Source organism: Oncorhynchus mykiss, chromosome 12 (assembly GCF_057628025.1).
Source record: "Oncorhynchus mykiss isolate SJ-2025 chromosome 12, ASM5762802v1, whole genome shotgun sequence".
Lineage (NCBI taxonomy): Eukaryota > Metazoa > Chordata > Actinopteri > Salmoniformes > Salmonidae > Oncorhynchus > Oncorhynchus mykiss.
This window is the reverse complement of record NC_143033.1, coordinates 58,349,290-58,364,664: the sequence shown is the minus strand read 5'-3', so window position 1 is coordinate 58,364,664 and position 15,375 is coordinate 58,349,290. Positions and strand designations below refer to the sequence as shown.

The 15,375-nt window shown below is 42.4% G+C and overlaps 1 protein-coding gene across 1 annotated transcript in view; it reads right to left on the bottom strand.

Annotated features, from left to right (window-relative positions):
* Positions 1–15,375, bottom strand: part of LOC110537838 (peripheral-type benzodiazepine receptor-associated protein 1) — a 174,203-nt gene that overhangs the window by 58,015 nt on the left and 100,813 nt on the right. The window contains exons 4-5 of the mRNA XM_036937863.2: positions 13,116–13,292; positions 7,210–7,398 (exon numbers count right to left, since the gene is read on the bottom strand). Of these exons, the coding sequence (XP_036793758.2) occupies positions 7,210–7,398; positions 13,116–13,292 (366 nt within the window). The remainder of the gene's footprint in view (positions 1–7,209; positions 7,399–13,115; positions 13,293–15,375) is intronic.

Below are 15,375 nucleotides of genomic sequence, written 5' to 3'. Positions count from 1 at the left end.
CTTTAAAATGGTACATGTATGTTTGAGGAATGTTAATTATGAGATTTGATGTTTTGAAAATGGCGCTCTTTGACTGGCTGTTGTCAAATCGCTCCCGTTAACGGGATTGCAGCCATAAGAAGTTAATGTCAGTTTGTGTTGGATTGATTTTTTACTTTAATATTTTGCATGAACCAAACATTAATGATTAATTAATTTTGAATGATGAATAAGTTAAATCATGGGTAGGTAACGTGTCTGTAAGCAGTATATAAGATATCTAAACGGGACTGCCCCGTTAGAGCTCCTGACAGACGTGTAATATGGTGCATCAAGTTTGTTGGAACCTCTCCAGTTAACTATTAATAAACAATGACTTAAGATTGACTTTGCGTGTCCCTGTGTAGAATTTCCATGTCACAGATTATGGTGTATAATATCAAAGGCTGCACTGAAATCTAAGAGTACAGCTCCCACCATCTTCTTATTATCAATTTCTTTCAGCCAATCATAGAGTCGTTTGTGTCAGGGCAATACAAGTAGAATGCCCTTCTCTATAGGCATGCTGAAAGTCTGTTAATTTGTTCATAGAAAAATAACAGCTGTGGCTGGGGAGGGGAACTAAGTGTGGGGAAGTGGCTCTGGATCTGGATGACATTAGTGTCTTCTCCTTGTCACCCTAGCTTCAGCAGGTTAAGAGTCAGGAATCAGGTCTCTAATTTTAGAGCCACACCTACTTATCTAATCCTGTAGAACTAGGCTAGTGCAGACAAGGCTATGACCGAGTAACAGGATCAAAGTAAGGACCAGCCAGCGCCATGTGAAGAGAAAACTCTCTGAAGTGACTTATATCAAGTGCTTAATATCTCTATGAAGTGCTTATATCTCTATGAAGAGACCGCTCAGTTTTGCTAGCCATTTTGAGACCACATAATATACTTGCACACATGAGCACTCACACTCTTACAATATAGAACACGAGCCAAGAAAAATAACTATATTATTATTACTATTATCATTATTAAGGTTACTATGAGCAACAACAAAAATATTCATGAAACATCAGGAGTGGAATAGAATACCTAAAATAGAACCGTAGAATAGAATACTGTCCGACCGTCATTACACTTAAGACAAGTCCATTGTTCTAGGGAAGTGAGGGAGTGAAAGCCGTCGGTCCCCTGAGCTCAGATAGGCATGTATAAGGAGGGAATTTGAGTGTTTGCCCACAATGCTGAGGTTCAGAGATCAGAGCCACAGATTATCAGAGTTCAGGCAGTGTGGCATGCAGGTCAGATAGTATTTGAGGGGAAGACACAGAGAGAGACAATGTTGCATAATGCCTAATGTGTTGAGTGTGAGCTATGTGATATATACTGAACAAAAATATAAACGCAACACGTAAAGTGTTGCTCCCATGTTTCATTAGCTGAAATAGAACATGCCAGAAACTTTCCATATGCACAAAAAGCATATTTCTAAAAATAAAAAAAATGTAGAAATTTGTTTACATCCTTGTTAGTAAGCATTTTTCCTTTTCCAAGATAATCCATCCACCTGACAGGTGTGGCATTTCAAGAAACCTTGTATTTGGGACCCCAAAAAAACGGCACTCTAAAATGTGCAGTTTTGTCACACAATCCAATGCCAAAGATGTTTTGAGGTAGCGTTCAATTGGCATGCTGACTGCAGGAATGTTCACCAGAGCTGTTGTCAGAGAATTGCTATTTTCTCTACCATAAGCCTAGGCTAGTGTCGTTTTAGAGAATTTGGCAGTACGTCCAACTGGCCTCAGGGTTGGAATAGACCACAGACCTCGTGTAACCATGCCAGCCCAAGACCTCCACATCTGGCTTCTTTACCTGCGGGATCGTCTGAGACCAGCCACCCAGACAGCTGATGAAACTGAGTAGTATTTCTGTCTGTAATAAAGCCCTTTTGTGGGGAAAAACATTCTGTTTGGCTGGGCCTGGCTCCCCAGTGGGTGGGCCTATGCCCTCCCAGGTCCACCCATAGATGCGATTTTGTCACTAAACTGTAGTAACTTGTCAGCCAACAGGCAGTGTTTAACCCGTATAGTGCTGTTTCTGTGTGTAAACAGACAATTCCCATGCTGATATTGAATCCTAATACTAATTGAGTGTATGTAAACTTCTGACCCACTGGGAATGTGATGAAGGAAATAAATCACTCTCAACTATTATTCTGACATTTCACATTCTTAAAATAAAGTGGTGATCCTAACTGACCTAAGACAGGGAATTCTTACAAGGATTAAATGTCAGGAATTGTGAAAAACTGAGTTTAAATGTATTTGGCTAAGGTGTATGTAAACTTCCAACTTCAACTGTAGGTAGGGGTAAAAGTGACTAGGCAATCAGGATAGATAATAAACAGAACAACAGTATCGTGTGAAGTGTATGAAAGTGGGTCTATTTGAGAGTGTGTGTGTGTGTGTGTGTGCGTGGCGTCAATATACATGTTTTTTTGTGAGTGTAGTGTGTGTATGTTAGTGTAGTATGTGTGAGTGTGTGGGTACAGTCTAGTGAGTGTGCATAGAGCCAGGGCAAGAGAGTCAGTGGGGGAAAAAATTACATTGTTTTTATAATTATAAAGGAGGTCAATGTTAATTGTCAGGGTGGCCATTTGATTAACGGTTCAGCAGTCTTATGGCTTGGGGTTAAAAGCTTTTCATGAGCCTTTTGGTCCCAGATTTGCCACTCCAGTAACGCTTGCCATATGCGGTAGCAGAGGGAACAGTCTATGGACTTAGGTGGCTGGAGTCTTTGACTATTTTTAGGGCCTTCCTCTGACACTGCCTGGTATAGAGGTCCTGGATGGCAGAGAGTTCGGCCCCAGTGATGTACCGGACGGTACACACTACCCCCTGTAGCGCCTTATGGTTGCCGAGCAGTTTCCATACCAAGCGGTGATGCAGCCAGTCAAGATGGTGCAGTCATGGTGCAGCTGTAGAACTTTTTAAGGATCTGAGGGCCCATGCCAAATCTTTTCAGCCTCTTGAGGAGGAAGCGGCGTTGCTGTGCCCTCTTCCCGACTGTGTTGGTGTGTTTGGGCCATGATAGGTCCTTAGGTGAATGTGGACATGGAGGAACTTGAAGCTCTCAACCCACTCCACTAAACCAAATCACTCAAAATGTCAGAACATGCACATTGTTCATGGAATCGTTGTGCAACATTATGCAATGTAACTTTTTAGTCAATTACGGGTATGGTTGGCTTCTTTTCAATTACAGTAACTACTTAGCATCTACTCATCTGTAACGGCTTGCCACAGTGGCAGGTTAAGAAAAGTACTTCTGCAGGGCATGTGGCAGAAGCAATGTTATTTTTGTTGGTTTTTAGTGTAATACATTGTTTCATTTGTTAGTTTTTATCCGGATTTTGTACTTCTTTAAACAGCAAGGAAAGAGAGACGACGACAGATCAGCTAGATCCATAAGACAGAAAGTGGCGATCCTGGCGGTTAGCGTGGAGTCGGCAGCACTACCACTAGACAAAACTCGCCCAGTACGTTTCAGTTGTATTTGATCATTGTTTGGTGGTAAGCAAGTGGGAAGTCTTTCCATTATGACCACACCATGACCGTTGCGTCCACTTCTGAGGCTTTGTTACCCCAAAAAACACAAGCTTCAATCATAGTTCACAGCCTGTGATACTAGTCTGCAGTCTATTCTGACATCACGGCCATGCCTCGATAAGAGCCAATTAGATGAGGCTTGTGAAGTTGTAATAATTGGCTGTGAACCATGAATTCCGCCTATCTCTGTGTCCAGCCACATGAAGCCACAGGAGTGGTCCATGATTACACAACAAACACCTGGCCTTGGCAACCATCTCTGGACCACACATACACCACTTTACCTGTCACAGCACAAGGCATAGCCTGAGGTTATCAAACCTGTAGGTTATTAACTATAAAACAACTGCACAAAAAGCCTAGTTCATATCTACTAAAGCATGATGTGCACTAGGCCTACACACATACGACATGGACAATGCAACACAAGGCCCGGTCCATGGCTAAACGGAGAGCCTATAAAACGTCACACAAGACCCGATTCATACTTGGACTACAACATACTAAAGCGCATCGACCTAAAGCATGGCTCACGCTTTCAATAGCACATGCCCACTACACTAGGTTTATTTAATGGATACTGAGGGACAGTAGGGCAGGTCCATGCTTACTAAAGCACACACTGTTCAACCTACACATACTATAGCTCCATTCTGACTAAAGCACCATACACATCCTATAGGTGTAGTCCATCCATACAGTAAGCGTACTGCAGTAGTGTCAAAAGAACCCATTCAGTCAGCCCTGGTCCAGGACTCCAGAAGAACATTGGTAACTAATAAAGCATATACTATGCATAATACTACACATATACTACAGACAGTCCTGTTTGTATGTCCCATAAATAAATAATCAGATCTATGCAGAAACAGTGCCTTTTCTTTATTTTCTTTGATATTCACCCGTTGAAGTGCCCTGAGGTGAGGAATGTTTTTACTTGATTTTCAAGTCCCTCAGTCGAGCACCTGGGCTGAAGAATGTTAGGGTACACTTTCTTTACACAAAATAGATGTTTATTCCTACGCAAACTATTAGGTAGAGTATGGAAGGCCTGGTCCATGCTACTGTACATGGACATACTGTACACACGAAACATACCATAGATTTATACCCTAGGTTAAGGTACTCTAGGCCAGTTCCATGCTTACAGCAGCAGTGTCACATCCCATTCAGTCAGCACAGCCCTGGGCCTGGATGCAATAAGCACATTGGTGTAATCCCTGTGGAGGACTACTGAAACAGGTAACTGGATCACTTCTTTTTAAAAGCACCTTAAATGGATTGGATTGGCCTGGCTGCTGGTTTGGTTTTCTGTTTTAATACAGCTACGTAGTATCATCAGCGATGCCATACTGCTATCATAATGCTGCTTTGTCCACAATCCGGGCCTGGCGGTCACTAATTCAATTCACGGAACGATATGCTGCTGGCTGCTGCCTAAATTCCCACATCTGGGATCTGAAATATCTGACTGACAGTTCCAAAACAGGTTTTGGAGAAAGGCGTCACTGCGGCTCCACAAGTAGGCCTCGGCCGTGAGATTTTTTTAGTGAAATGCAACAGCGATATTAGATTTGCAGAAGAAATCCACTTAGTTGGGACTCATCATGTGCAATAATAACATAGAGAACACGTAATGCCAACAGAGCAGCCAAGCTGAAGCTACAGGCAGCGGGCTATGGTAATCTGATGACATTTTCACTTGCCCATTTGAAAGACATATAATATCTAGATTTCCTAAACCTTAACTATATTGCACTTTGGATGATTATTCTGCAAAGTGCTAGATATGTCTGATTTCTCCTGAAACTGTCCTGTCTAGCTTAGAGTCCTACAGTACCTAGGGCGTATACTACAAGGTTAACCACAAACACAGAGTTACTGGGACATAAAGACACCAACACACACCCCCACCAAATACAACCTACCCCTCTCCAGTGATCTGTGGCAACGTCAAGGCTATCCCCGGCCCCCAATTATCCAGAGCAGGGGCAAAGCAGGGGCGAGGCGGGTGATCGGCTAGGAAAGTGTATGGTAGGAGAGTCGGCTGGAGTCTTAACGTTACCTACCATCCAAAACCCTCTCACTGCTACCACGGCAACAGAGAGAGGATTACTGGACTGTACCATTCTGTTGTTAAAGGGGATTAGAGTGGACAGCCACACAACATGGCCCCTTTCTGTGGTGTGCGTGCATGTGTGTCACTCTGTGTGTATGTGTGTGTCACACACATGACAGATTACCAGAACCAGCATTCTCATCTAAGATGCAAAGAGCAAAGTGAATTTTAACTCTAACTTTATGTTGTCATACCATACATAAATAAGATCATTAATGTCTTGATGCATGTCTTAAGATGTATTTCTTTTTAAACCAGTGTTTTATTAAATTATATATTTACATCTTATTAAATTGAGTCTGCAACCAAAATGTGAACATTTCATGACATCTGGTTTATCCTGCCGTCACATCTGGGTGTAGTGAGTTAACTATTTCTAAGAACTCTTTAGTCATCAGTGTTGCAGAGAGAGCAGAGGGAGCGTGTGACTTGTGTCTCTAAATCAGGCCCAAGTTCAAGACAGGGAATCATCTCATTACGTCCCCTGGCAGTCAGGCAGATTACTGTAGTCAGCTCTATCAGCATAACCCTGAGAGTACAGCACAGCACAGCACAGAGAGCTATTATATCTATCCCATCCACCCCTCGTAATGAAAAGACATGACCCGGTCCGTGTCAGTCAGTCAGCTTCAGCCTAATCTCAAACTTGGCCCTAAACACGCTGCGTCACGTCACCGCACACTCAGCCTCGCGCTGTGCTGCCTTTTGGGAAATGCTGCAGCACTGTACTCATTCCACAGCAGCTGGATGGTTTAAACCTCAACATCTGGACGGAAGCACACTGGAAGCAAAATGTGGTGTTGAGATAAATAGTACTTAGATGGGCAGTTACATCTGGGTGGGTACTTCTAGGTTATACACATTGCTTGTGCTATTTATTTTCCTCAACACGGGTGTCCTTTAGGGGTGCGTGCTTAGTCCCTTCCTGTACTCCCTGTTCACCCAAGACTGCGCGGCCAAGCACGACTCCAATAACATCATTAAGTTTGCTGATGACACAACGGAGGTAGGCCTGATCACCGACTACGATGAGACAGCCTATAGGGAGGTCAGAGACCTGGCAAAAGGCTCCTTAACAGCTTCTACCCCCAAGCCATTAAACTGCTGAACAATTAATCGAATGGCCACCTGGACTATTTGTTTGTATTTACCCCTACCTACATGTACAAACTAACCATGTACCTTAACTAACCTGTACCCACACTCATTGACTCAGTACTGTTACCCCCTGTATACAGCCTCATTATTGTTATTTTATTGTGATACTTTTTTCTTTTCTTTTTAAGATTTAGTAAATATTTTCTTTACTCTATTTTCTTAAAAATCATTGTTGGTTAAGGGCATATAAGTAAACATTTCACGGTAAGGTCTACACCTGTGGTATTTGACGCATGTGACAAATACAATTTGATTTGTAGTAATGTTTTTATAAAATCCTAATGACTAATATAAGGTGGGAATACACCATTTTGGTATGGTATTTATTATATCATTAAATAGTTCCAGTCCTTACATTCTCTTTCCTCTTCTCCTCAGGTGTGCAGGGCCTGTCGTGGCCGTTGTGCTCCCTGCAGGAGGTTTCTTTAGAGGAGGTGACTCTGGAGGAGGAGACTGCCAGTTGCCTCTGGAGCCTCAGCACCTCCTTCTGGGACTCCCTCAGCAGCCTCTCAAACTCCACCACGCTGGACGGGATAGGGCAGCCCTGCAACACACACACACACAGATGTCAAAGATATGTGAAACAATTAATTGTAATGCTTGAGGACTTTTCCGCTCAGGCTGGGAAAACAATGTCTCTCTCCCTCTTGTCTTAGTCACATTATTATAAAGTGATGCATCAGAGTCTAGTGGGGTTAAACACCGGTGAACATACTGACACTGCCATCATCATCCTCAATATTATCATCACAAGTGGCACACTTAGTGACTTGGAGGCCCCAGGCAGCGGTCAGTCTGAGCACCCCCACACACATTTTGTATGGGTTTTAGAGTAACGATATGTAATTTAACTGTAAACATGTATTACCTTTTAATGTGCCATGAACACAATCAGTCATGATGTTGTCATCTGAATGACATACAAATCACTTCAAAAAGTAAGCTACCTTCGCACGTTAATTCCAGCATTCTAACAGTGCAATGTGTACCTGCCAACTTTCTTTCAATTCGTAAGTGGCTGAAACTATCTCACCGGAGAAAGCATCCAAGCGAGGGAAACAGCGCCCATCTGTCTAACTATATGTAGCCCATATATCTGATACTGTCTGGCGAAAAAGAATATGACATGCCATACTCTTTTTGCCAGACAGCATGAGATACATGGGCTTCGACAAGATGGCAGCATTATCAGCAGCACCTGGCTTTTTACTAAATAAATGTTAATTTAGGTAAAGGTTAACTTCAGTTAAAATAAAAATGTATTTTCTCTGCCTCACTCTGAAAGTGCCTCAATGCTGTAGCTTAATTTCATTGAAAGTCACATTTGCAATCATATTGCGTGAAACAAAGCATTTGGAATAGTCCATTATTATTAACCAGTCTGTGGGTGATTAATGACACTTGTTTCTACTATTATGAGAAGAACCTGGATTATTTTAACATTGATATGAAATATATATGTATGGAAATAAATTATTGATCTATGATGAATTATTACTTGGCTGTATGGATTCATTAACTTTTTGAGGCCTTTTCTGTCAACAATGTGGCATCATTAACCTGGACACAGTGGCCAGGCAAAACCCCCCTTCCAGCAGCCCACTATAGCGGGTTGTTTGTCGGGGGGGGGTGGGGGGTTGGGGGGCCTCGAGTGGAGCATGGGGGGACCTCAAGTGGAGACGCCATGAGAGATATTTAAAATACTATTCAAAGAGATAAGGTTTCAGATGTTTTAGAAAGATGGGCAGGGGCTCCGCTTTCCTGACTTTAGGGGGAAGCTTGTTCCACCATTGGGGTGCCAGTACAGAGAACATCTTACACTGGGCCAAGAGACCAGAGGTGGAGAAATGGAGTGCTAGGATTGGGATGTAGGGTTTGAGGATAGCCTGAAGGTAAGGAGGGGCAGTTCCTCTTGCTGCACTGCAGGCAACCACCTGGGTCTTGAAGATGATGCGAGCTTAGACTGGAAGCCAGTGGACTGTGCGGAGGACATGGAAGAACTTAGGAAGTTTGAACACCATGCGGGCTGCCGCATTCTGGAATGAATGAACAAATGAAATAATGAAATGTTATTTTCGTGTCAAATTGCCAATTGGCAATCTATCCCTTATGGGATTAATTGACACATCAACAAACATTACAATGATTCACTATGGTAATTAAATGATAATTCTTCTCCGGTGTTCTCTGCATTGTGCATCACGAAAGTGAAAAAATATAAATAAAAAGTAAATCAATACTTAATAGTAATTAAGGTTATCCAAACAATAATTACATCCCTTGAGCAGTAAAATAATATACATACATATATACAGTGCCTTGCGAAACTATTCGGCCCCCTTGAACTTTGCGACCTTTTGCCACATTTCAGGCTTCAAACATAAAGATATAAAACTGTATTTTTTTGTGAAGAATCAACAACAAGTGGGACACAATCATGAAGTGGAACGACATTTATTGGATATTTCAAACTTTTTTAACAAATCAAAAACTGAAAAATTGGGCGTGCAAAATTATTCAGCCCCCTTAAGTTAATACTTTGTAGCGCCACCTTTTGCTGCGATTACAGCTGTAAGTCACTTGGGGTATGTCTCTATCAGTCTATCATCTATCAAAACAGCTCGAGCTCAGTGAGGTTGGATGGAGAGCATTTGTGAACAGCAGTTTTCAGTTCTTTCCACAGATTCTCGATTGGATTCAGGTCTGGACTTTGACTTGGCCATTCTAACACCTGGATATGTTTATATTTGAACCATTCCATTGTAGATTTTGCTTTATGTTTTGGATCATTGTCTTGTTGGAAGACAAATCTCCGTCCCAGTCTCAGGTCTTTTGCAGACTCCATCAGGTTTTCTTCCAGAATGGTCATGTATTTGGCTCCATCCATCTTCCCATCAATTTTAACCATCTTCCCTGTCCCTGTTGAAGAAAAGCAGGCCCAAACCATGATGCTGCCACCACCATGTTTGACAGTGGTGATGGTGTGTTCAGGGTGATGAGCTGTGTTGCTTTTACGCCAAACATAACGTTTTGCATTGTTGCCAAAAAGTTCAATTTTGGTTTCATCTGACCAGAGCACCTTCTTCTTCATGTTTGGTGAGTCTCCCAGGTGGCTTGTGGCAAACTTTAAACAACACTTTTTATGGATATCTTTAAGAAATGGCTTTCTTCTTGCCACTCTTCCATAAAGGCCAGATTTGTGCAATATACGACTGATTGTTGTCCTATGGACAGAGTCTCCCACCTCAGCTGTAGATCTCTGCAGTTCATCCAGAGTGATCATGGGCCTCTTGGCTGCATCTCTGATCAGTCTTCTCCTTGTATGAGCTGAAAGTTTAGAAGGACGGCCAGGTCTTGGTAGATTTGCAGTGTTCTGATACTCCTTCCAGTTCAATATTATCGCTTGCACAGTGCTCCTTGGGATGTTTAAAGCTTGGGAAATCTTTTTGTATCCAAACTTCTTCACAACAGTATCTCGGACCTGCCTGGTGTGTTCCTTGTTCTTCATGATGCTCTCTGCGCTTTTAACGGACCTCTGAGACTATCACAGTGCAGGTGCATTTATACGGAGACTTGATTACACACAGGTGGATTGTATTTATCATCATTAGTCATTTAGGTCAACATTGGATCATTCAGAGATCCTCACTGAACTTCTGGAGAGAGTTTGCTGCACTGAAAGTAAAGGGGCTGAATAATTTTGCACGCCCAATTTTTCAGTTTTTGATTTGTTAAAAAAGTTTGAAATATCCAATAAATGTCGTTCCACTTCATGATTGTGTCCCACTTGTTGTTGATTCTTCACAAAAAAATACAGTTTTATATCTTTATGTTTGAAGCCTGAAATGTGGCAAAAGGTCGCAAAGTTCAAGGGGGCCGAATACTTTCGCAAGGCACTGTACACTACCATTCAATAGTTTGGGGTCACATAGAAATGCCCTTGTTTTTTAAAGAAAAGCACCTTTTTTTTGTCCATTAGAATAAAATCTAATTGATCAAAAATACAGTGTAGACATTGATGAAACAAAAATAGAACTGTTTGGCCATAATGACCATCGTTATGTTTGGAGGAAAAAGGGGGAGGCTTGTAAGCCAAAGAACACCATCCCAACCGTGAAGTACAGGGGTGGCAGCATCATGTTGTGGGGGTGCTTTGCTGCAGGAGGGACTGGTGCACTTCACAAAATAGATGGCACCATGAGGAAAAACAATTATGTGGCTATATTGATGCAACATCTCAAGACATCAGTTAAAGCTTGGTTGCAAATGGGTCTTCCAAATGGACAATGAACCCAAGCATATTTCCAAAGTTGTGGCAAAATGGCTTAAGAACAACAAAGTCAAGGTATTGGAGTGGACATCACAAAGCCCTGAACTCAATCCTATAGAACATTTGTGGGCAGAACTGAAAAAGTGTGTGTGAGCAAGGAGGCCTACCAACCTGACTCAGTTACACGAGCTCTGTCAGGAGGAATGGGCCAAAATTCACCGAACCTATTGTGGGAAGCTTGTGGAAAACCGAAAACGTTTGACCCAAGTTAAACAATTTATCATTCTCTACTATTATTCTGACATTTCACATTCTTAAAATAAAAAGTGATCCTAAACTGACCTAAGACAGGGCATTTTTACTAGGCTTAAATGTCAGGAATTGTGAAAAATGTAGTTTAAATGTATTTGGCTAAGGTGTATGCAAAACTTCAGACTTCAACTGTATCTATTATAAGAGTTCAGCCCCCCCTGCTCTTCCCTGACTTCCATTGGAATTTTCTTATGTCGTTATTTGGCTCCAAAACTGTTGAGGATTTCTTGTCTGTATCTCCTCAAGGTGTAATAACTACAGGCAGCGCCTATTCTCCCAGATTCTAGGAATTCTACATGGGTCTCCAGACGTCCAACTTCAAGAGCAATGTGACCTTGTAGCTGCTTGTTATTATTCTCCAGTTGAGTCGACAGAGCTGTATGATTATCCTAAATGTCTTTCTCCAAAGATACACGTAAACTGTCAACTTTACTATTCATTCCTTTTTCAATACACAGCTTCATTTCTTCTTTTCTTCTTCAATTTCTGTACCTAGACTCCTTATCTCCGTCATGAGATTAGCCATGCTATTGGCACTTTCTTTCTTTGATAAATTTGTCTCCATGCTTTTCTCACCACTGTGTAGATTTCTACTGGTGTCCATATGTTTCTGTTATTGCTGTTCAAGGTAACGCTAAATTTAATGTTATAGCTAGGCTAGCCAGATTACTCACCAAACAATCCCTGACAAGTCTGTCTATTGACTGTATTTCACCCTCACGGGATTCAAACTTCAGCTGCCTCCATTTACGATCCGATCGCTATGTTTTAAACATTGAAAACGTTTACATTTTAAAAGTTTGAAATAGTTTGGTCCCATAAAGAAGCAGCTGCGTTTTTCACCGTGTGCACTGGGAGTCCGGATATGTTGCAGGGGTTTGATGGCACAAGCGGGGAGCCCAGCCAAAAGAGAGTTGCAGTAGTCTAGACGGGAGATGACAAGTGCCTGGATTAGGACATATACCGCTTCCTTGGCGAGGAAAGGCCGTACTCTACGGATGTTGTAGATGTGAGGCCTGAAGCAATTGCCTCTTCTGTCTAATGGTAAGTCCGCCACTGATCATCACCATCAACTCAGTCCACAGCTCATCCTGGGATTCCCTCTGTAGTAGTACTCCCAGCAGATATTCAGAGCAAGAAAATGAGCTCTTAGTCACAGACGGGCATAGAGAGGAGTAATTTAAATCAGGCACTTAGATCACAGCCATGAGGAGAGGGTGGTCTCTCTATCTACACATCTGTATCAGTACAGCTCAGTCACTAGTTCAGGCTTAGAGGGTTTTCAAGAGCAGTTACCAACCAGACCAACAGAGGGCAAACCTGAGGCATTTTAGTCCTTTGATGAGATTAGTGAATAGGACTGACTACAATGGATGACACAGAGAGCCTTTTGTGGGCAGACTGCTAGTGTTAGATAACAGGTTATTATTGAAATGTTCAGCGCGTTTGAGGGGATGCAAGCCAAGGTGATTTTTACATCTGAAATGTTGAGCGCATTTGAGGGAATGCAAGCCAAGGTGATTTTTACATCAGTGATTTTGCACAGTCAGACTGCAAAGTAGTCGATCTCAAACACAAACATTAGATTGGTATTGAAAGAGTGTTCTGCACCTGAATTGGGTATAGAAGTACAGATACTAGAATGGGTATTCCGATTCTATTTCTATGGTGTGGAGTACCTTGGCTGTGCCCAGACGGGTCTCCAGCTGCCTACACTCCTGCTGAAGGGCAGCAATCTCCTTGTCCTTGTAGAGCAGTGTATCTGCATGCTGTGCCAGGTCACGGGCTCTCTGACGGGCAAACGCCCTCTTGTACTGCTCCACCGCCCCTGGCCGCACCGGAGCTGGAGCGTTCACCTGGACAGAGGGGAAGCGTTAGAGGTTACGGGTCAACACAAAGCGGATGGAAAATGGAATTGTAAGAAGGACTGTTCATCACAAACGTATACTTATACCCCTTGACCCTCTCAGAAAGGATGTTTTTTTACCTGTATATTTGCTGGAGGCAAGTCGTTCAAGGTTCCAACTCTTACTCACAAAACAATCTTAAATCACAATAAAACAATTGCCCACATTCTGTCCGTGGGAGCCAAGCCATGCGAGCCAAGCCTAACTGGCATTTCAAAGTGTTTTAAATGTCAAATACAGTCTATAAATAACATTATATATAAATCAGCCCTGTCCAATTGTTATGAATGTCACACCCTGATCTGTTTCACCTGTCCTTGTGATTGTCTCCACCCCCTCCAGGTGTCGCTTATTTTCCCCGGTGTATTTATCCCTGTGTTTCCTGTCTCTCTGTGCCAGTTCGTCTTGTATGTTCAAGTCAACCAGCGTATTATTCCCGTGCTCCTGCCTTTTCTATTCTCTTTTGCTAGTCCTCCCGGTTTTAACCCTTGCCAGTTTTCTGGACTCCGTACCCCCCTGCCTGACCATTCTGCATGCCCTGACCTCGAGGCCGCCTGCCACTCTGTACCTCTTGGCCTCTGAACTGGTTTTGACCTTTTGCATGTCCACGACCATTCTCTTGCCTACCCCCTTTTGGAATGATTTAATAAATATCAAAGACTCAAACCATCTGCCTCCCTTGTCTGCATCTCGGTCTCGCCTTGTGCCCTTATAATGAAGTCAAATATATAATAGCTGAATAACTAGCTTTGGCACTCTTAAAGGTTCCTCTCATTTTTCATTGATTGAGGCTTTATTTGTATTGTTTTTGCTGTCTATGGGAAAGGGGAAAGAGGGGGAGAAGAAAAGGGAGAGGGAGAGAGAGGGAGGGTGAGAGGGATAGAGAAAGGGTATTTCTCTCTCAGGCAGGTGAACAGGTGCTGTGTGGAATACTGAGGTAGCCAATGGGCTGTGGGCCTGGTGGCCTGGGTACAAACAGGTGGTTGTACAGGTGGCACTGGACTAATGTGGTTGATTAGCCCAAATGTGGTAGAGGGGGATGGGGGAGTTACTCGTCTGGGCAGGGGGAATCTCTTCCTCTAAATACTACAGTCCCTGTTTTTATTTATTCTGAGTGAATATTCATACAGTCCAGACAAAGTGTACAGAACAGCTGTGTAGTTTTACAAGTGCAGAACGGTACAAATCTTAGCTCTCATCACACAGGAATGACCTGGGGCCGGCTTCTCAAAAGCATCTTAAGGCTAAGTTAATCATTCAAACTTTTGTTTGGAGCATCGTTAAATCTCTGCTCTGTTTCCCAAAACCATCATTATTAACTTTGCACTTGAAAACCCTCTAATCTAACGCCTGCCTCAGACCACACAATTCTTCAAGCTCTGTCAAGTTAGTTGTTGATCATTGCTTTTCAAGTCTTGCCATAGCTTTTCAAGCAGATTTAAGGCCACACAGGAACATTTTGGAAAAGACACTCCGGAGTATACTTGGCCTTGTGTTTTAGGTTATTGTCCTGCTGAAAGGTGAATTGGTCTCACAGTGCCTGTTGGAAAGAACCAGGATTTTGCCTGTGCTCAGTTTTACTCCATTTATTTTGATGCTTAAAAAACTCCCTAGTCCTTGCCGATGACAAGCATACCCATAACATGATTAAGCCACCATGTTTGAAAATATTAAGAGTGGTACTCAGTGATGTGTTGTGTTTGCCGAAACATAGATCTTTGTACTCAGGACATAAAGTTAATGTCTTTGCCCTATTTTTTGCCTTTTACTTTAGTGTCTTATTGCAAACAGGATGCATGTTTTGGAATATGTTTTATTCTGTACAGGCTTCCTTTCACTTTGTCATTTATGTTAGTATTATTACAATGTTGTTGATCCATCCTCAGTTTTCTCCTATCACAGCCATTAAACTCAAACTGTTTTTAAGTCACCATTGGCCTCATGGTGAAATCCGTGAGTGGTTTCATTCCTCTGCGGCAAATGAGATGGGAAGGACACCTGTATATTTGTAGTGACTGGGTGTATTGATACA